This window comes from Rhizophagus irregularis, chromosome 27, assembly GCF_026210795.1.
Source record: "Rhizophagus irregularis chromosome 27, complete sequence".
NCBI classification, from domain to species: Eukaryota; Fungi; Glomeromycota; class Glomeromycetes; order Glomerales; family Glomeraceae; genus Rhizophagus; species Rhizophagus irregularis.
In genome coordinates, this window is record NC_089455.1 from 2,542,108 (window position 1) to 2,566,025 (window position 23,918).

At 27.7% G+C, this 23,918-nt stretch overlaps 4 protein-coding genes across 4 annotated transcripts; all 4 read left to right on the top strand.

Moving 5' to 3' along the window:
• Window positions 1–837: 837 nt before the first annotated feature.
• Window positions 838–5,628, top strand: OCT59_018434 (uncharacterized protein; the record flags this gene model as incomplete). The annotated part of the gene is made up of 9 exons (XM_066148769.1): window positions 838–1,153; window positions 1,235–2,161; window positions 2,249–2,569; window positions 2,636–3,288; window positions 3,369–3,755; window positions 3,892–4,136; window positions 4,220–4,722; window positions 4,784–4,907; window positions 5,052–5,628. 9 exons carry the CDS (start codon window positions 838–840, stop codon window positions 5,626–5,628), a joined length of 4,053 nt encoding a protein of 1,350 aa, XP_066004663.1.
• Window positions 5,629–9,912: 4,284 nt separating this feature from the next.
• On the top strand, window positions 9,913–10,122 carry OCT59_018435 (uncharacterized protein; the record flags this gene model as incomplete). Its single annotated transcript, XM_025314840.2, has 1 exon — window positions 9,913–10,122. The coding sequence occupies one exon, from the start codon at window positions 9,913–9,915 to the stop codon at window positions 10,120–10,122; it is 210 nt and encodes a 69-aa protein (XP_025184371.1).
• Window positions 10,123–11,800: 1,678 nt separating this feature from the next.
• On the top strand, window positions 11,801–12,409 carry OCT59_018436 (uncharacterized protein). Its single transcript, XM_025314839.2, has one exon. The coding sequence runs from the start codon at window positions 11,857–11,859 to the stop codon at window positions 12,118–12,120; it is 264 nt and encodes an 87-aa protein (XP_025184370.1). The 5' UTR covers window positions 11,801–11,856; the 3' UTR covers window positions 12,121–12,409.
• A 609-nt stretch (window positions 12,410–13,018) lies between these two features.
• OCT59_018437 (uncharacterized protein) lies at window positions 13,019–15,352 on the top strand (the record flags this gene model as incomplete). The annotated part of the gene is made up of 6 exons (XM_066148770.1): window positions 13,019–13,521; window positions 13,581–13,661; window positions 13,727–13,757; window positions 14,093–14,135; window positions 14,973–15,071; window positions 15,165–15,352. 6 exons carry the CDS (start codon window positions 13,019–13,021, stop codon window positions 15,320–15,322), a joined length of 915 nt encoding a protein of 304 aa, XP_066004664.1. The 3' UTR covers window positions 15,323–15,352.
• Window positions 15,353–23,918: the final 8,566 nt, after the last annotated feature.

Here is a 23,918-nt window from a genome sequence, read left to right on the forward strand (position 1 = left end):
TTTAATCATCATCTTTCTTATATATATGAAAATCCTTAAAACAATTACTTCTTTCTTTATTATAATATAAGACTAAATTACATTTTATACAATATAACTGTAATTGAGAAGGATTTTTTGTTGCTTTTTCCTGATTCTTTTTTGCTAAATATTTACACCATATACAACTACTCCTTGTTTCTCTCCATTCTGGAAAATGACCTTCCAGTAATAATCTTTCTATAGGGGGTTCTAAGGTTGCTTGCCGAAACCTAGGGTTTAGGGCTTTAGGCAAGATGGCGTTTTGCCGAAAAGTGAAATTCTATTGAAACTATATTAAAGTTATATTAAAAAACTGGCGAAACTTTGGAGAAAGGTGAAACTGCCAAAACTTATTATAAATGCTGAAACTGCTGAAACTCTGCCGAAACTATAATAAATCTATAGTAAAATTTTGACAAAACTAATCGTAAGATTTTGAAGAGGTTTAGACAAGCAACCTTAAGGGGTTCAAATTTTGCTGTAACATATTGCTGCTTTTTAGTAGAATTAACATAAATAAACTTAAATTGTTTAGTTAATTCATCAACTTGATTTTATGTATGTGGTTTTTTATTACTTCCTCCTAAATCTTTTTTAATTAAGGGTACAGTATGTGTCGATCATTTTTATTATGTATCAGGTGGCTATTTTTTCTAAACACGTGCAAATCCAAAAACTCGGTTTACATATCAACTCAATTATCGTGACATACAAACAAGTTTTACATTTCAAATTTTAGCCTATAATAATATGACACGTAACTGGTATAATTTTATCGTTCAAAAAAATCCTTCCATCTATAAAAGTTACCAAAGAATGAATAAAAGCTGGTTTGTTATTGAAATGTCTTCTGAATTTGAAGTGTTACCTCTCCATAAAGAATTATCGGAATTTTTTTTGCCAAAACACTACTATTATAATCTTGAAAAAACTCTACAACTAAATGCAAATGTTGGTTATATTCATTTGCAAAACAATGCTCATGACGAAAGTTCATGGGTTCCATTATTACCAGATTATACTGTATATACCTCTTTAGCTGGAAATTTTTTCAAGTTATCTATTAAAAGAGTGGAGGATTCTTTGCAATATTTTTGGCAAAATTTTGGCAAAGATTCTACGTTTATTAATTGTAATGCTTAAGGTCAGGAAAAATTAGGGTTTCACTTAATGATAAAACATTATAATTTGAAAAATATATCACTTCCTTCAGTTCTGGGGCTTACCGAACCTACTATAATAGAAATTTTGCAAAAAACAATTCATAAAGTTTTTCCAGATCGTTTTTCCTATCATGGCCAAACTAAAAAAGAAAAAGGTTTAATTCGTAGTCTTAAACGGAAAAGTGATGAACTTGAAAAATTTTGTAGTACTGAAGAAACTATTGTTTGTGGGATAAAATTGGAAGAAAAGGGAAAAATCATCAATCCAAAATTTACACAAGCCCTTATGGTGATGCATGAAAAGGATAAATCGGCATTATATAATGCTAACCGTAATATTAAACGGTTAAAAATCAAGATCGCACAATTTCAAGATGAAAAATCCAATTTGAATAATAAAACTGAAATACTAAACCAAAAATCTGAGAGGATAAAGAAATCAGTAAATGATATATTAGACGAAAAAAAATTAGGATCTACAATTTTAATTAGTACAGAGCAATATCTTTCTCTTATACTTTCTCATCCTTGTAATCATTGTAATAATACCGATCTTCAAAATAAATCTTATCATGTATCATATGTGGGTTTTAATATTACAATTGATGTAAGTTGTCAACTATGTGGTACGATTGATTCATATTCCAATCAATCAAAGGGGATCAACTTTTCGCATCTTATTGCAGCATCAGCTTTGGCAAGTGGTGTTAATCGTCATGCAATGCAAACTGCATTGGCAGTTATGGGTATTACTACTCAAAGTTGCAAACAATCATACCATAGATACCAATCTCAGATGTTTCCCACTATTATATCAAAAGCTGAGGAATCCGCTAGACAAGCACTAGACGCTGCTATGGCTCATGCTAATACAAAGGAAAAAAAATCATTTGTTGTTGGATTTGATTGTTCTTGGTCCCACTCTCGCAATGCAGGACAAGCGAGTGGTGAATTTATTTACTTAGATGATCTTGAAGGTATATTGTAATAAATTTTTTATTTTAATTATTTTCTTAATCCAGCAAATGACATGTTTTAATAATTTTTTAATTATATAATATAAGGTTATGGGCATAAAGCAGTTGTTGCTTTTCATGTAGTAGAAAAATCTCGTATTATTACCAGAAAAGGAAAAGATAGTGCTTCTGAAGAAAAAGTTGTATTACGAAAAGGTAATTTTGAAGCAAGTTCGCGCCAAATGGAACATGCTATTTTAATTGCGCTTTTGGAGCAGATTACTCCAATTTTGGAAGAGTCTGACCTTTTGCTTGAAGTTTGCATTGATGGTGATTTGGATTCTAACAAAACCTTAACAAATGTTCCCATCATTTCAGAGATTTATGCGGATCTCAAGCATGCAAGCAAAAATATTCGAAAAAATTTATGTAAGTTAATTTTTTAATTATTTAAAACATTATTTACTTAATTTTTTATTCATTTAATAATAATAGTAAAAAAACAATATGCGCGTTATCATGGTTTTGAACAACATATAATGAGATATTTTAATGGATGTGTCTTTGCTGCTGGGTTAAGAAAAAGTAATAATGAATCAAATACACCAACAAATGAAGAATTGCGTTATATTCAAGTAGAAGGTTTAATTCAACATTTGCTCAATAATCATGATCTTTGTTGGAAAGAAGTTTGTTGGCATAAAGAAAATGAAGAATTACAATTACAATCTCCAACATTACAATCTTTTACAAAAATAGAGATTGAAGGGTTTCGGAAAATGCTTTTAACAATTTTCAGACTTCCTATACAACAAAGTCTTGTTACTCAATATCGAACAACTTATAATGAAGCTTTCAACCGAAAAATTTTACGATTTCTCGATAAACGAATTGATTATTGGGCTTCTTATAAAGCACGTCATGCTTTAGCTGTTATAGATAATAATGAAGGCCTTAGTTGTATGATGAGCACTGTACGTGAGACTGCTGATTTCAGTTCACATGATCAGCATAATATAAGTAAATTTACTGGAGAACGTCAAAGTGAATTAAATCGTTCTCGAAATATTATAACTAAACGTAACCAAGAACGTGCTACAAAATATGCTAATGAACGTCAAGAATTGCAGGGATTTGATTTTAGTCAGGTTAATTTTCATGTCTAATTATTTTAATTTAATAAAAGTTTTATTATCTAACATACTTTGTGAATTTTATTTGCATATAGGAATTAATTCCATATAAGTACAAGGCAGAGGAAAGAATACGAGCTAATGCATTTTATCCCTCTTTTGGAAAACTAATTGCAGATTTTGATGTGATTATTAAATGTCAAGGTTGTTCTGCATTCCGTAAGAAAACTGTAACTGGTTTATGTTCTTTATGTTCATTTTATGTTTTAGCAGGTTGGTGGGAACGCTTATTGAACAAAAATTATGTTCCTGCTATTAAGCAAAACCTTTTGGATTCAAAAGAAGTAATATTATTAGCAGCAAAACAAGTATTTGGTTATAGTCATTTGCGAGAAGGACAACTTGAAGCTGTAGAGGCATATTTAAAGAACAAAGACACATTTGTATCAATTAAAACAGGAGGGGGGAAAACATTTTGTTACGTAATTTGTGCATTAATTTTTGAAGGTATAACAATAGTTATTAGTCCACTGAAAGCCTTGATGGAAGATCAAAAGGCAAGTCATTGTTTTAATTAATTGATTTTTGAAAAAGTTGCTTATAATTATTATATATTAGCGAGAGTTAGTGCATCTTGGTATACCTTGTGCTTCAATTTATGCAAATACAGTACAAAGCAGAAATGAACAAGGCAAAATATTTGAAGAAATTGCACTTGGATTTACAAAAATTATATTCGTTACTCCTGAAAAACTTTGCTTAAATAGAGAATTTCAACATTTTATTAGTAATATGTATAATACGGCAAAAGTGCGTTTTGTGATTGATGAAGCTCATTGTATTTTAGATTATAGTAACTTCAGGTAAATTATTTATGAAAATATAAAAATGTTGTAATATAATATTATTTAAAATACGCATATATTAATATATATTTTTCTAATAGGGAATCTTGGAAAAAATTAGGAATATTGAAAAAAAATTGGCCTTTGGCTCCTATTATGCTTTTAACTGCTACATGTACATATCAGGATGCTCAAGACATTCGTACATCCTTTGGAATACCATCAGAAAACTTTGCCATGATCCGAGGTTCCTCTTTTGAGCGCAAAGAAATAACTATAGAAGTTTATAAAAGAAAGGATAATCGTGAACTATTTTCAAATGACCTTATGAGTTTAATTAAAATGCACGAAGGAGAAAAGACTATTATTTACTGTGCAACACAGTCAGGATGTGATGATCTTTTTGCAATACTGCAATTACTTTTACCAGATAAAAATATAGGTATATATCATGGTGGATTAGGAGACGAACAACGTGAAAGTATTATGTCATGTTGGAAAAATGGCAAAATTCAAATAATGATTGGAACTAATGCATTTGGAATGGGTATTAATTCCACTAATGTTTATCTAGTAATACATTGTGTAGCTCCTTTGAATATGAGTAAGTAAACAATATCATAATTGTTTCTAGTGTATATTTTGTTGACATTTTTTATATCTAGCAAATTTAGTGCAACAAATTGGACGAGCAGGACGTGATGGTAATAAAGCCAAGAGTATTATATTTTATTCAATAAAAAAAGATTTAAGAACAAATTTTGGAATCTTGGCTGAAAATCGGGAAACGTGTGTATTATATAATAATAAAAACAAGTTTATATCATAAAAAAAATATTTCACTTTCCACATGATTTTAATAAACAAAATAACTTGCACAAAAATTACATGATCCTAAAATTATGAATTTGACTGTTTGTTACAACCTACTAGATTCTTTAATATTCAAAATATGACTGATCAAGAATGTGAACGAAAACGTTACCTTGATACTGGAGCACACAAAATTCGCGAAGTTCTTCTATTTTGCCGAAATCAATATGAATGTCGAATTCAACTAATTAGTCGGTATCATTTTTGGAATGGTGATAATATTCCTTCTCCTTGTTTGAAGTGTGATAACTGTAAAAATCGGATAAAAGAACAGCCTACTTATGAGAATTGCATAGAGGAAGTTTTCCATTTATTGGAAATTATTGAGGAAATGAGTAATAATAACTATGAGATTACTGAAGATGATGTGGTGAAAGTTTTTTGTAAATCAAATACTAAAAAGATTCGAGAATCAGGTTTGAATGAGTTAGAAATATACAAAAGTGGTCGGAAACCAAAATTTGGAAAATCAAAAGAATTTTCTGGTTATATACTTGCAGATTTAATAGTACGTGGTTATGTAGAACAAAAAACTTTACTTCATTATTCTTCACCAAACGCCCAAACCTTATCGGCAAGCGTGTTTATAGAGGGACTTACGACTGAAGCAAAAGCTAGAGTTATAGAAGATTCATAGTATTATTGGGTACATAGAAAATAAATAAATATGTATTTTGCTTTGTAAAATGTAATAATAAAAAAGTATAAAAGAGAAAAATGAATTTTGAAAGTGGGTTTACGCGAAAATATGTATATTTTATTTAGTATAGGTCTATGTGCTAACTTATAAGATGAGTCGAGCCAACAAATTGGCAACAAATAAAATCTAAGATTTCATATTCGCAAAAACATAGTTTCATATTCGCAACTTTATATGAAGATTTTTCCAAGTTTTTTTTTAAAGAATACAGTTTCTTAAGTTAAAAAATGAAAGTTCAGAACCGTGGCTTTCTAACAGTATAAAATTTATCCTTTTATGTTAGATATTGCAAAAGTTTGAATTTTACAGAAAATTGTGTGACTATGTAACGTAAATTTTGCACATCAATTACTATGAAATTATCACGCGACATACTGCACCCTTAAATTCCATAATAATTGTATTCTAAAATCCTTTTAATTAACATTTTTATCAATTTTTTTAATATTAAGTATGAGTTAATTAAAGCAGTATCTAATAACCAGAAAAATAACGGCATTCACGTTTTTCGTATTGGTAATTGAGTACCATAATATCCTCATAATTGGTCAGCAATATCCACTCCATCCATAAAGTTATTGTAATCATCAATTATAACAAGAATGGGTAAAGATTTTTTGCTTGCAGTCCCAAAAACTACTTGAACCTTAACTGTATTAGTACTTGTTTTATATGGTCTACATTAAATTCTCTCAATTCAATTTTTATTTCCATTATCAATTTGGTGAATAGTTGAAAGCATAGTAACTAGGCTATTATCTATCCACAAAATGGCCAACACATTATCAACAACTACCCCAGAAAGTGTATCCCAGTCCAGTTTTCTGTTTATTTTAAAAATATGTGAAAAATTAGCACTATTTTTGCGAACAGTTTTACATGTTTCAATTTTTTTTTTACACAAATATTTAAAAAGCTTAATACTAGAAAAATAATTGTCCATATAAATATTGAATGATTTATTTTCTGTTGGCAATTAAGAAACAAGATGATACACTTCATTACCCATTTTACTTAAATCTGGTACTTGTTGAACTTCAGGCTGGTTTTGAATTCTGGAAGTAAAAATAAAAGAATATGTATAACTAGCATACACAGAGAGAGAGAATTTTGTAGCCTTCTGGGGTGGGTTTATTTTTAATTCTTACAATATAAGTATTTTTTTCTAAAATCTAACTATTATCCCATCAACTGAAATATCTAATAATGGCACACAGATTGATTTGAAAATTGTTTAGATATGAGTTGCTAAAGGATCTATTTTAGAATACCAAAATGGAAGCTGAACAGTGCAATCTGAAATATGCATAAAATGTTTAATCTAAATATATTAACAATAGTTTAAATTAAGTTTTAATTAATTTAATAAAAATATTAATATACATAATAACAAATATCTGTTCAAAACAAACTAGAAACATAAAAGTTGTAATTTTATGTTTAGGAAACTTATTATCTCTATTTTAATCATCTTGAATACTAGGCAATTTAAAAACGTCTGCATATATTAGAATTGCCAACCAAATTCTAAACTCTTTTATTGTTAATTCTTTCCATTTACGTCCTTCTCCTGCATCCTTCATATAAGCATATTTATTTGTATTTTTAACAATTATTTTTATTTGTTTAAGAGAAAAAAAAGAGAAAAAAAGTTAAGTAAGGTGATAGTAAAAGAAAGTTATTAGGTAAATTTATGGTAAATTTATGTAAAGGTTTAGTATGTTAAAAATTGTCAAAAAAAGGTGGTGGTGGAAGTTGTGCAGCTTATTCTCTATTATCCTTTTCACTACTGCTATTTCTTGCTCTACCCTGACCTCTATCCTGACCTCTACCTCTATTACCATCTTTACCACCAACATTCTCTTCATTTTGAATTTCTTCAACATTATTATTACTATCGCTATTATTGTCTTGTTCATCAGTAATATTATAAATATTCTGAAAAAAATCAACAATAAACAAATCCTATTTATCATTCATTAGTATCCATAGTGAAAATAAAAAAAATTAAACAAAAAATAATGAAAATAATGAAAAAAAAATGAAAAATCTTTGGACTTTAAAATTCCAAAATTCTGAGGTTTGATAAGCATTTTTACAGGTCAAATACTGGTTTAATTTTAAATGATCAGCCAATTTTTTAACCATACATTTGATAGCTAAAATACAGTCAACTCCCTCTATAGTCACTCCCATTATAGTTACATTCTACTATATAATCACACCAGTTGAATGTTCAAAACACTTTATTATTAAAATCTATCCTATATAGTCACAATCTATCTATAATCACTATCACACCTATCCTCAAAAATCTTATATTTAAAAAAACCGTTTATAATCACAGTTATATAAAGAATATATTAAATAACTTGGCATCTAATAATCGTACAAAGATGTACCATAGCTTGTTAGAATCGTCTCACTGAGACGAATCGAATGGTGGTAGTTTTATCCTTTTATGATCACTGGCTGATGAATTATTCGACAAAATGTTAAGCATCGGCATTATTATATTTCTTGATTTACGTTTACTGCACCATTTAACATTTTGCTAAATTTCTCGGTACTTAGTGATTGTAAAAAGACGATTAATAGCTCGTTGGAATCGCCTTATCAAGACGAATCGAATGGTGGTAAGCACATCTCTCTGTGATCAATATTAACGGAGTTACTACTTAAAAACCATTTAATATTTTTTAATTTCGGAAATTGATCTAGTGATTGGATTTCGATGTATTTTATACCATTAGATTCGTCGCATCAAGACGAATCGAATGGTAGTAAGATCGTCTCTTTAGGATCAATATTGGCAGAGTTATTACTCAAAAACCATTAATATTTTTTTAATTTTAGAAATTAATCTAGTGATTGGATTTCGATATATTTTATACCATTAGAACCGTCTCATCAAGACTAATCGAATGGCGGTAAGATCATCTCTCTATGATTAATATTGGCGGAGTTATGATACAATAAAGTTTTAAGTATAATTTTGGCCAAAATTATGTTAATTTTTGGCCGGAATTATGATATACTAATATAAGAAATTTTTTATATAGTCACATCTCTTTATAATCACCAAATATGGACTGTTCCAAATGTGTGACTATAAAGAGAGTTGACTGTATTGTAGTACAATATTGCTGTAAAATTTTATGATAATCTGGCTTTTATTGAAAAAGTTTTATATGACAGATGTTTTTTTTTTAATAAATTGCAGGCAAATTTGCCTACAAAACCATTTAAGAAATAATAAATAAATAATTTATTATATATATAATATTCATTAGCTATCCATTCTATTAATAATAATTAATTAATTATAATTTATCAGTAAAATATTTATTTATATATATAGATTTGTAGCAATTATATATAAATTTAATTAAAATTTAACTAATTTAATATATTTTTACTATTTTAATTATTTATAAATTATTAAATTTTAGTTTTTTACTTTAAATTACTAGAGATAATCATTATCATTGACCAGAATTATCAATTTTCACTGGCACTATATTTTTTTAATGCTAGTTGATTGTTATAATTTCAGTTACTAGTAAAGATGGTCATTGATCCTAAAAAACCGTGATCTTATGGTTCTACACCATAAAAAAACAGACCGGTCTGTCTTAGTGTAGAACTGCGGTTTTTCAGTTCTGTATTACATATAATAAGACCATCAGTTTTTTTAAAAACTGCAGTCTTTTTAAGACTAACCGGTTTTTTTTCTTTTTTTTTGCAAATAAAAAAAATTTTTTCCCTAAACTTTATTAAAAATAGCCTTGTTTTTATAAATAAACCATAATCAAGATCTTTTTAATATACAAAATTTTTTTTACAAATCACCTGAATATATCATCATCATATATATCATGCACTTACTATTATCCAAAGAATGTAATTAATATAGCATAGTAATATTATTGTAGCATAATAGTTAATGTAATTAATGTAATTCATATAATAAAAATAAATGATTAAAATGTAATTTTAAAAATCATTAATTAATACTTAAAATTAAGTATATTACAAGTATTTTATTAAAATATACTATATTTTATTGCTATACAAATACATTATATTTATCAGTTAGTGTTTATCAAATATAAGGTATATTAGAATTTATTTAAAAAGCACTTGAACTAAATATCCCTAAAGTATTTAGCAAGTACTTGGTAAATGCTTTGACTAATTCATGATGAAGTCAATTCAAAAATGATTGCTAGTTGTGTGAATGAAATCTTCTTGACCATGGATACTACTTCAGCTCATGATTTTAACTCAGATAACTTCAACACTAATGAATCTGATTCTGATGCCAATAAATCTGATTCTGATGTATATTTCAAATCTAATGACTCTGACTCCGATGATGAGTATGATCACAAATTTTATAAAAGGCTCCAGTGTAAAGAAATGGCTTGATTAGCAAAGTTAGAGAAAAAAACACTAAGCCTGCTGATGATGATTTTGATAAAATACTCATGGAAATCCATGAGAACCATGATATATATTTTGATAATTCCATACCTCAGTTAGTAATGAATCCTATTATCTCTCTGGTAACTGCCTAGGAGAATTATTAAGCAAAATCACATATCCACATAGACTGAATTATCATATAGGTTATTTCTTTTTTTTTTGAATCACATGGGTGGCTTATCCAAAAGAGACTGTGGTATTCTAAACCTGATCACCTGAAATACGCAGAAGATATTCAGTAAAATTCTTGCTGGCTTTCTATCTGCAAAAGTATATAATGTGCAGTATATGTTATTCACAGTGAGACGTCATTGAATTATTAGCCAGTAGATCCTGCTTCTATTGGTTGGAAGCGTGAAGAGTCTTCACGATTATCATATGACACAGCATGTATTGGCAAACTTTAGGAAAAAAATGAATATTATTCAAAAAAAATAATCGTGTATAATAAATAGTCTAAAGTCATAGAATGTCCCGCATCATGCAATTTATTTTAGCTTAATGTATTGCAAATAAAAAACGTAAGTGACCCGAGCAATGTAGTCAAATATTTTTCTCGTGGCAATTCAATGTACTGTACATACTAATTTTTTATTGCTCGCATGTTAATACAGGTAATTTAGGAAATCTGGATCGGCAAATTATTGGGCAATAAGATTGCCAGCGAAGATCCAGGGACTTTATTCTCAAACTTTCTCGCATATTCTCAAAATTATTATAAAAGGACCCCTTGATGATCTTTACATATGGACAGCGTTAAATTCTTTTATTGTTATATTAAGGAGAGTCCGTTGATCAGATTCTCATGATGCGATCATATTAACGTAATTTTCCCCAAAAGCGTATTCCAAAATCGATCCTGTAAATTATATATGTCCTAGTTAGTGAATCCTTTTATCCGCCTCATGCAAGTAAAATAAAACTAATAAAACCAATCTAACTTACCATTATATGCATCATTGATATTAACAATCAAACGAACTCTTATTTTCCACACAGTAATAATAAAGTAAGTTGTTTATTGCTCGACTAACTTCTTGAACCATACCAACATGATGTTAATCGATTTTCCCGCCTCTATAGATGTTCCAAAATAAAAGCGGACATATTACTTTTCTTGTTATATATCGGCGTTTTGATCTTTGCCGAGAAAATCTTTGACAATCATCACGCGTATAATAGGCGCAGTGAACTTATTCACAAAGTTTTGCGCAGTACATCAAGCATCTTCACGTGCCGAATTCTTAATGTTTGGCGCAGTATCGTACTGGTGATAAAAAAATTTCAAGGCGTTTTTTTTTATTGCGCAATGAGATACCATTTTAATCTGCACAGGAATTTCATTTCAAACTTTGCGTTTTTTTACTCGCGAGATGAGATAAGGGTCGAACTAGGACTTTCATTTCAAACTTGGCGTTTTTAATCTCCGCAGATAAGGTCGAATTAGGAATTTCATTTCAAACTAGAATTAGGAACTTGCTTTAATGAATCGGGAATCCCTAATCTCTGTAACATTAATTATAGATAATCTATAAAAGATTATGAGTCACAGCGCCAGATGTGATTAACAATAAAGATAGGGGCAAGGGCTATAAATACCAGCATTTTTAACTCTTCTCATAATATTAGGTTCCTAAACTCCATAACTCTTAATAATCAAAGAAAAGAAACAAAATTATGACAACCCCAAACTATACCACAAATTCAAAATCCAATTCTAAAGCAAATGGAGTTGTGAGAGGTGCATACGGAACTCAGCTTCCTCTTTCTTCTGTGACGAAGTCTAGTGAAAAACCGAAAAAAGCAACATCGTCAGTTATCTTTACCTCCAAACCTGTTCCTAGTGAAAAAAAATCGAGGTATCCGTATACATCGTCAGGTTCTGGTAACGTTACCTTTACCCCCAAACCTGATAATTCTTCTTCCAACTCTAACAGATGAAGACAGTTCCAAATTGTTAATATACGGAAGAAAATTTTGTTTATTGAAACATGAATATTTGTATTTTTTTTTTATAATTAGTTATTATGTGTACTTTTATTATATAGTTATTATGTAATTTCAATAATCAATTACGACTATTAGGATTTTTTTATTTATACTAATAGATTTAGGTTATTTACTGCATGTTACATTTATGAATAACTTACCGTAACATCTATCAAATGTATTAGTCTTGGATTTATTGAAATATCATAATAAAGTATTATCTTTCTTGTTTAATATGTGTATGTTACATGAGATGTGGAATGAATCTGTAAAATCAGCAGTGATGTTAAATGACATTGTCATTTGGCTAATTTTCAAATGACTTCAAATGATATCTGGCATTTAAAAAAAATCATTTGCAAATGATAAATGACAAAATGACACGTCATTTTTAAGTAACAATTGCGACAATTGTGCACATAATTAATTTGTTGATCATAACTCCAAAAAGCATATTGATAATATCCAAAAATAGCTTGCAATGTATATTTAAATTTGGGAAGTCTTCTGTTAATAATGTTAATAATGTGATTCAGGAGTCAAAAATTTAGGAGATATGCGACACAAATTTATTATTTGTTTGTTGAATCTAAAGATTTATCGATCTCTTTTTTCACACTTCACATTCTCAGTTTTTTAAAGCATATTTCGTATTTCAGTATATACTAGTTAATAGTTTGTAGGAATTAAAATGGGCAAAGAAAAGCACAATTTTCGTGAATTTTTTTTTCATGTATAAGAAAGCATACTTTGCTTCTTGCCACTTCTAAACCTGAATGTCATGTACCTAATAAAGCAATATTATGTCGTAATCATTTAAAAAAGTGTGAAAATTTTGCATCTGAATATCATGAGTGAAAGGCAAGAAATTTTGTCACGTAAAGTTCCTGAAGATGAAAAAAAGAATAAAGGAACACCAATATTAGATAATGAAAAGAGTGTAGAAACTGCTAAATTTACCAACACTGTACCATCTACCTCTTCTGTTATTAAACAAACAACTTTATCAAGATATGTATCATGCCCATTGTCTAAGAAAGATAATCATCATTTTGAAAATCTCATATTATTAATGATGGTATCAAATGGTTTATCATTTACTTTTCTGAAAAATAAAGAGACACAAGAGGTTTTTAGATTTATTGCACCTGCATTGAAACTTCCAGGACGTCATGCTATCAGTAATCGTATTCTCTCCAAATCTGCGAAACAATTAACCCAATCAATTGTAGAGCAGGCAAAAGCTGATGTAATTGGTGTTACTGCAGCTTTTAATGGCTGGACTAACGTGAAACAAGAACATCTTTTTGGAGTCGTATTTATTACTTCATCTGGCAAAACATTAATTTGGGGGTTAAAGACATTAGCGATCAACGGTCTAAAACTGATGATGTTAAAGTGTTGATTAAAAGCTTGATGAATAATGCTGAATTAAAACAAATAAAAATTAACTGCTATGTTTCTGATTCTGCTGGAGAGTATGCTGTAGCAAGGTAAATATTATTTGATTTTGTAATTAAAGGTTGTAGATTAATACAATTTTATTTTATTTTTTTAGACGCCAATTAAGAATAGAATATCCAAATAAGGTATTTTTACCTTGTATGGCTCATCAAATGAATTTGGTTGTAGGTGATATTTTTAAGGAATCACTTCAAACAAGTATCAAAAAATGCAGTTCGTGTTGTAAGCTATTTTCATTCTTCTCCATATTTCACTGGATTATTAAGAAATGAACAAAATTCATGTTATGGACAAACAATAGCATTGATAACTCCATATGAAACACGCTGAAATAGTTATTACTTCTGTTTTCACAGTATCATTTTAAAAACAGAATTAGCCTTAAAGATATATTTTCGGCAAATCACCCGATTTCTGATGATTAGTTCCTAATCGGCCATTTTTTTTTTTATTATTTCAGACCTTAATTACAAAATGTTCATCTGAACGTATTGGAACACCAAGTACAGTACTTCTCAAACTGGAATATCTCGTCAATGTTATAAAACTAATACAAATAATGAAAATAAGTGTCTCCCATCTGATATAATTGAAATTATTAATGATCCAAAGTTTGGACTCAATTATTTGAACTACAAAATTTATTGTTACCGATATGTGGTGCATTGAACAAATTACAAAGAGATGTTTCTCGTTTATATGAAATTACACATTATTTTGGTTGGATAATTAAAATGTTTTCCTCTCACAAGGATAAAAAATTTGGTAATTGCATGATAGGAAAATTGGAATCACGTTGGGCACAATAGGAACAGCCTTTATTGTTTCTTTCAGTTGTTCTTCATCCAAAATATCGAATTTCAAAATTTAATTCTTCTAATAAAAAGATTTCTTATACACATTTTGAACAGTGGCTCATATATTACTATCAAGCATGGTTTAATGAAATGCCAACAAGAATTTTTCGGGATTATTTATCATATCAGCGAGAGTTATTCCCTTTTAATCCTGAAATTTATAATCAATTTGAAGAAAATATTATTGATTTCTGGGAATCTGCGTTAATGCAACTTCAGTAGAGTGCCTTTGGTAAAATATGGGTTTTTTGCATTCAAAACACCGAAATCGGCTACATATAAGTATATTTTATATATTTACTCAAATGATTTATTGTGCAAAATCAATACTAATACAATTTAATATTTTGTAGCATAAAAAAGTCTTGGTTATGACTCAATTGTGAAGTGATATATTATGCAAAAGAAAACGTAAAGAAATAGAAATTTCTGAAAGACAATATAAACAATTGCTTGCTGAACCAATACAATAATATGAATCAGAAGATGATGATGAAAACAATGATGATAGTGAATTTACATTTAATGCTTTTAATGATAGTGATACTGAAAAATTAGAAGAAACTTCTATTATTAATGATTGTAATGTTAATGATACCTTTGAAAAATATGACAATAATAATATTCTTAATCCTGAGCAATAGACTAAAATAATTGAAAGTTGGATTAAAATAGTTAATACAGAAAATGATTCAAATAATTTAGATAGCAGAGAAGTTGAGCCTTATGATTTTGAAGTAGGAGGGCATGATACTCAACCAGTTCCATTAGCTAAATGCAAATTACTTGAATTGTTTAATGATTCTTTAGAAGCTTCAATTTATATGATATGATTCAATAATAAATTTTAAATAAATAAATTTACATTTTAAATGATACTAAATGATTATCAACTGAAAATAATAAATATATTAATTAATTTTGGCCGGCATTAAAAATCACATGATATAATTTCAAATGACAAATATTGCTTATCATTTACTCTCCGAAATGACATAATGTCATGTGTCATGTCACTAATGTTATTTGTGTCATTTCATATTACTTTACATCACTATTCAAAGCTGGATTAATTTCATTAAATTTGGCAATTTTTTGTTTGAGAATTTCATATGACAATGATCCAGGATCACGCTTACTTATAATAAAGGTCATCGTAGAAAATTGACCCTTTACTAATAGTTTTTACCTTACTTTTTTCTTAAATTCTATTGGTTAATTAGCTAAAAAGGAAAAAAATCATAACAATGTAATATAAAATTTCATTTTATAGTAGGATCTGCAAAGAATTTTATATATGATTTTTACCTTAGGCCTGGAGGTGACCTATCTTATAAGTAAGCGGGGTCCTCAACAATTCCCATGAATATCGCTGATATAATAAATGAAAAAACAGCAAATAAAACTAAAAATAGCATGCTTTCTGAAGAGTTGAATAATGTCAAACTTAGAGCTCCTAATGAGTCAAGTTGAGTCGAGTCACGAGTCAAAAACCTTAATTTTAAAGTACTTTTTATTAAGTTAGAATATAATTAAACGAAAATTTACAATTATGTGAGTCAAAAATGCGAGTTTATGCGAGTCATTTTTGGAGCTCTAGTCAAACTGGATATGATACAGATAGAGTAATGTGTAGTAATTTTATTATAAGTTTATTAGTAAATCAAGTTTTTTTTAAATATTAATTTTTTTTAATATGCAATTCTTTTATGTAAATGCACTGGAAAAAAAGTTTATTTTATACTGTATACCTACTACATGTGAAAATGAGAATTTAACCTGATTTATTAATAAAAATATATTACTTTATTATGTATATTATCATAACTACAATTTTTACAATTATATTTTTTTTCAGTTAAAATAATAATAACAGCCTGAATCCCTCTCTCTGAATTGTAATAATAGTGCTTAAAAGAAAATCTGAAGAATTATAATACTTAATATAACACTAATGGAATAATGCCATGTCTCAAAAATTTCTGTTTATTTTTAAGATCTTTTGCGAAATAGAAGATCGCATGTAGTACATCTTTGTTTGAATTTACAACCCCCTATTTCAATTGTAATAAAAAATCAGAATATTTGTTTATCATGAATCAAGATCTATAGATGACAAATCATACTAATTCCTATTCAAAATAGATTAATGTATTATTAGCTATACACATAATTTGAATGTACTAATATCAGTAGAATAATAAAAATATATCATTTATCTGAGAATATGTAAATCATAGATTTTAATTTTTTTTTAACAATACCTTATCTTATGATCTGCATATAAATCAGGATGTATTTTTTTTATTAGTAATTCAGAACTACATAATGAAATAGAACTAGAGTTACAATCCACAAATAATCTGTTAACTGTTATCTGAATCTGTCAGATTAGTTTGGTAAAAAATATCTGAAAGTCAGATAATTACATCATCTGGATATCCTTAACAGATTATCTAGATCATCTGATTATTAAACATAATTCTGGCCAATTATGTAGTGCCAGCCAGAATTACAATAGCAATAGTTATATAATCTTAGATAAAAGGTTTAGCTATTGAATAAGTTATATTATACAAAATTTTTGCTAATTTTTTGTGTTATATGATATTATACAAAAATTCATAATTTTAGCCAGAACTATGAATTTAGTCCAATTTAAGTTCAAGATATCTTACAGATATTTAAAGGAATTATCTGAATGATTTGTTACAAATATCCTTCATCTGTCTTTATTTGATCTGTCTACAAAATTTTTATCTATTATCTGAAAATATTGGGATATTCGGTCATAGATACAGATGGAAGATAGATAGATTGTAATACTAAATAGAACATACCAGAACTTTAGGAAAAATTCATCAGTATAGCAACACAAAAATATTGTTCTTGGTTAGGGTTATTAATAGATTCATTTAAAAATAAAGCTTTTGCAGTCCACTTGATAAATGACATAATTAAATCACATGCCTAATACTAACTGCAAATATAATTTACATAAACTAATTACATATTACTACACATGAAATATGCAAAGCTAAGCCACTCATTTAATTTAAAAAAAAAAATGAGTAACAAAGTAAATAAAGTAGTAATAATAATTCTCTTAAGCAGTTACCAGAGAGATAATAGAACTCATTATTGGTAAAACCTTCTTTTCATATTTTTCATCATAATAGTAATAACCTTTATTACATTTACCATATTCATTAGTATATTAACCATATCCATCATATCCATCATTATTGTCTGAATCATCTGGTATCTCTTTTTCAGAATTATTAGAATTAAAGGCATCATTGATTGAATTGGGATTGCCATTATTTATATTAATAAGGTCTGAAAAATTAAAATTATAAAATACAGGAATAGGTAAAGTTGATTCACTTACCTCAGCTAAAATTATCTTTGATGCATTAATCTAATTATCTGAAATCTTCTCTTTAGAATTAATAATAGAGTCATCTTGATCATCAGATAATTCATTGTTAGGATTTTTGAAAAAATAATTAATAATGGTTTGAATCTGATTATCAGATAATTTTGCAGTAGAATTTACATTTCACACTATATATTTTAATATATTTGATTTATTAATTTCCTATTTTTTCAGTAAACTCATAAACCTTTTTGGTTCTATTGATGCATTGATATAAAGTATTTCATTTGGTGTCAGAATTGTATGCAAAAATAAAATCGTAAATCAATCCTTTAGTTTTTTTTATGTTACCTTTTCTTTGATCATAATTTTATTTATACTATTATCCAATCCTATAATAAAATTTCTTCAGTATAAAATTTTCATCTGATTAGCCTTTATCTTCAGTACATTGCATTCTCATATAAGCAGTTTATATTTTACAATACATCTAAACTTAATAATTTTATTAAAACCCTCTAGGACTCTATCTTTTTCTAGCAATTATTTTTTTTATGGCTCGTAAGTGAAATTTCAGTTATATGTTTTTTTTTCAGATCCATCTATAGTAAAATCAAATACATCCTGCACAATATTTTCTATTTCTTTCTTTTTATATATATGATTGAAATTTTTTATTTACAAAAGAGGTGGGTCCTTTTAAGATACTTAAGTTTTTAATAGACGATTTATACAATAATTTCTTTTTCCTATTCCTCTACCTAATTTCATTACTAACCTTTTCCTTATCCATTTTATCTAAGAAAAAATCCATTTTCTTATCTTTTAATAATTTAATATTCACATTATTATTAGATGCTAATATTTTTAGTAATATTTCTAATATTGCTTCCTTATTATTTTATGGTTGTCTATTCACTACTACAATTCTTTTCTACCATCATAAGCTTAATCTTAAGCTCTAAATTTTTCTGCTTTAATTTCTTTATTTTAGCATCATGTCTTTCATTATATTTCTTATTTGCTTTTAAAAACTCAATATTCCTATGCTTAAGTTAAAGCTCCGAATGGTTCGGGCTAAACTGGGAAACCGATCTGAAACTGGCTCAAAATTTGGTTCGGTTCAGTTTGGGTATTAGAACCAAAAAACTGGCGGTTCAAGTTCGGTTTAATCCGATTTTTTATAAAAATGCAAAAAATCGAATAGCCGGCCATCTAGTGATCATACAAAGTCGAGCCATATATCATTGGATCCTTATGACGAGACGCGTCGAATGGTGGTAAGATCATGTCTCTAGCATCGATAGATAGCTTGCTAATGCCAATTTTTTATAAATTATTTAGCATGAATTAACTTACAATCTATTAATGCTAGAGATATGATTTCACTGCCATTCGACTCGTCTCATCGAGACGAATCCAATGAGTCCTAATTCATATTTGTATGACCATTAGACAACAAATAAATTCATGTATCGGAATTTTTAATTTTTAATGCTCGAAAATTTTAAAAAAATGCGAAACTTGATATTATTCGCCATCTAGTGGTCGTACACGTACGAATTTATATTCATTGGATTCATTTCACTGAGACGCGTTGAATGGTGCTAAGATCATGTCTTTAACACTGATAGATAGCTTGCTAATTCCAATTATTGATAAATCATTTAGCATAGGTTAACATGTGATCTATCGATGCTAGAGACATGGTCTTACCACCATTCGACGCGTCTCATCGAGACGAATCCAATGATATATGGCTTGACGTTATACGATCACTAGATGGCCAGCTATTCGATTTTTCGCATTTTTATAAAAATCGGATTAAACTGAACCGAACTGCTGGTTTTTCGGTTCAGTTCTTACGGATTTTGGCTCTAATCTGAACTGTCTATAATCCGGACCAAACCGACCCGTTTGGAGCTTTAGCTTAAGTTCAGCTATTTCAGCATCAAACACTAAGTTTATTTTTAAGATTGAGAATTATAGTATTCTTTTTCCTAAACTCTGCATTCTTAACCTCAAGCTTGATATTTTTAACTTCAAATTCTGTTTTAATAATTCAAGTTCAGATGACATAATCTATATGTATAACTAATACATTGTATATATACATTCAAAATAAAAAGAATATCATGTAATTTTTCCTTACAGCCTGTAAATGAAATTTGCTAAGAAAAAGATTTTTTATTATATGCAAAAATAAATACAAAAAATCAGAACTTACCTGTGATACATGATATCTATAGTATATTAATATCCTATTCTATTATTTTGTTTTTATCTACTTCAATAAATTCTGTGATTTGATTTGATTACTTTATTTATAAAATAAAAAATATTACTAGAGCAACTATTACTACATAAAAAATGTGAATATATCACTGATACATGTTGTGAATAAAAATACTAATTATTTCAGAAAATGAACAGAAGTAATTTGCTAAAACCAAGTATTCTCAGGATTTTTTTTCAACACTTTCTAAAGGTATACAATAATATGAATAGATTCTATTTCACCATCATATTGAAGATAAAAAGTATTTTTTTAAGTCATTTTATTTCTTCTATAAAAAAATAATAAGTAAACTTATTGGGAAGTTCTATTAATTCCCCTTATTTTTTCAGTAGTATTTACAGTATTGACTAAAACATAATTGGCTTATTTGAATTTTCTTATATATAAATCAAAGTTTTTTTGACTTAAATTTTGCTGGACCTTTCTAATTTTGACTTCCAGATTTTCAATGGTTGAATTATTATCAATTACTACAAGGAAAATACCTTTTTCAATCTTATTTCAAATAAAGCAGATAAGACGAATATTACTAATAATGGAAGATATTTTGTTTTCTTAAATATAAGATCCATAATGAGAAAAAAATGAGTTCTCATATATACATAATTTTTAGCATATATATATTTTATTTTGCGTTATTTTATGAATATGATTTTTGCAAAAATGTTGGCTGAACTTTTACATATCTCTATATACTTTATATCTTGCTAGAAAAAAGTTAAGAAGGTATATGGTATAATTAGTATTGTTGTTTAATATTAAGAGTTCCATGAAAGCATATGCAAATAGAATTTTCTTACCTTTTCACATAGAAATCTATTAGAAAAACATATAGTTAGCTTTACATCAAGTAATCTTGAAATTGCAAAGTTCTTAGCCTTTTACAACTTATACTTTTGACAGTACTATTAACTAAGTGGACAAATAAATTTAATGTGATAAACTGACCTTAATGCATATTTTCATTAAATAAATATATTTTTTGCAAAATGTTTAAATCAGAAAATAACATTAAATAAATAAAATTTTTTAATTGTATAACATGATTTATTTTTCTATTGGTTGTTCTTTAAGTACATATCCTCTCTAAGTGCATGTGCATAGCCATGTATACACTTATGAAAACGTTACTACTGTATTTTAAACTTTTGATAAATTTTACTCAACCCACATCTTTTATTTATTTATTTATGAGTTTTTCATTAAAATGCAAATTTATTTATCATTATTTTTTTAATTTATAATAAACCTTACTTAACTCATATTTTAATTTTCAGATATTTTAACCTTTTATTATTTTGAATACCTCAAGTTCAGATTCTCAGAAATACCTTTACAGATACTAGATTATATGGGAATGATCAAAATGACCTTTTGCATAGTTATTAATCATAACCTTTTGCATAATTACCAGTTATAACCTTTTATATAATTGCTAGTCATTTTTTATTTTCAGAGCATGCACCAAATTGTCACTATACATAAAACTGAAATTGGTTAATTTCAATCTTCAAAATGGTCAAAATGGTCAAAATGATTTTGACTTGGACCCTTCCAAAAGTCATAATGGTCAAAATTACATTATAGTTATAATTTTATAGTAAACAATAATATTAAAATTCAAAGTTAATAATCTCTGTATCCAGTAATTCAATTTTTATGATCTTTATATGGTTGGATTCAGCTCATCAAGAGGATTCCAATAATATGTATTTCCAATATTGACAGAGATATTCACATTTAAAATTTGGTATTAAATAGTTATAATTTTTGTAATAAATAATAATATTAAAATTTAAAGTTAACAATCTCTACATTAAGGTTGCTAGAGAAACTAGGGAGGACCCCGGATATCTAATATAAAGGTCATAATGGACTTTTGGCCAAAAACACCCCTTTTTGCTGAAACTCAAAAAATCGTTTTTTGTAAATATCTCAGCATCCAGTAATTCAATTTTAATGAACTTTTTTTTATTTTGTAGCCCTCATTTAGCTCTACAATTTAAAAAAAAGTTCATCAAAATTGGACCACTGGATGCCGAGATATTTACAAAAAACGATTTTTTGAGCCCCTGAAAAATGGGCCAATCTGCCGAAAGTGTGACTTATGACCTGTTTTGGAGATATCCGGGGTCCTAACTAGGGGGTTTTAGCAAGTTGGCAAAATGCCGAAATGGTGAAAGTCTTATTAAAAAGTTGGCAAAACTCTGGAGAAAAGCGAAACCTAACAAAACTTATTATAAATACTGAAACTGCTGAAAATTTACTGAAACTATAATAAAACTATAGTAAAATTTTGGAGAAACTAATCATAGAATTTTGGAGAGGTTTAGGCAGGCAACCTTACTCTACATCCAGTAATTTGATTTTATGATATTTATGCAGTTGGATTTAACTCATTGAAAAGATTCTAATAATATATATTTTGTATCTGTAGTATTAATATTGATGAAGTTATTTATATTTAAAATTTTATATTAAATTATAAGGAAATTGCTAACTGTTATTTGGGCGATTGTCACCTGAAACTTTGATTACATGACGGAATTAATATTTTTGATTGGCCAGATTGCCCACATGATCACATCTATTTATTTGTTTATCGAATCTCATTTTTAGTATAAGTTCGTTTCCTCAGTTTTTTCAGTCTCAGTTTTTTTCAGTCTCAAGGTATTTTTCTTTTCTTTTATTTTTATTTCTAACTTACATTCTGCTTACATTTTGTTTCTTACTATTCTTTTTCATTATTTTTAGATTCTTTAGTCCTTCCAGTTTTGCAATTAAGGTTCAGTTATTTTTCACTTTACGTTTCGTTCTTTTATTTTTTTATTATTTTTATTTTGTTACTGTTTCATATTTCAGTTTTACAATTAATAAAGATATGTTTTTTTTTTGTTTTTTTTTATTTCATTTCTATCATTCCTTACTAATTTCAATTTTTTTTACTTTATGGTTTTATTTTTTACTTGGTTTTCTATCATTACCCAACCTCCTACTATGATCATTTTTTTATTTTTTGTATTACTTCTCATTATTCCATCTTTTCGTCTCCCATTATTTTCTATTACAACTTTTCATTTTCTATTATCTCTTTTCTCTTCTGTTTACTTCCTATTATTTCCTTTTGCCTCTCATCACTCCTTATCGTCTCCTATTACTTCTCTTCATCTTTCCATTACTTCTTTTTGTCTCTCATCACTCCTTTCCATCTCCCATTACTAATATTCGTCTCCTATCACTTTTTTTTGGTTTTAATCATTCCTTATCATTTTCCATCACTCCTCTTCATCTTCCATCGCTTCTCTTTATCTTCCTATCACATCTTTTCATCTCTCATTACCCATTTTTACCTTTAATCACTCTTCTTCGTCTTCCATCACTTCTTTTTATCTCTTATTACTCCTTATCGTCTTTATCACTTCTTTTCATCTTCCATCACTTCTCTTCATCTTTTCATTACTTCTTTTTGGCTTCTATTACTCCTTTTTACCTTCCATCATTCCTTTTAATCTCTCATCATGTCCTATTTCTCCTTTTTGTTTCCTATCACTTTTCATTACTCTTTTTATCTTCTATTACTTTCCATTACTCCATTATTGTTGTTTCATTTTTTTATTAGCATCTTTCTCCTTGATCATTGTAATTTATTTATCTTTTTTATTTATGTTATTATTTTTTTATTTGTATTGCTTCATTAAAAATAAATATGGTGATTTTTTTCTTTAAAATCGTAAATGTGAGACTTAAATTT

What these genes read in the sequence shown, in the direction of transcription:
- OCT59_018436 (XM_025314839.2), top strand. Translation starts at nt 11,857, where the DNA reads ATGACAACCCCAAACTATACCACAAATTCAAAATCCAATTCTAAAGCA.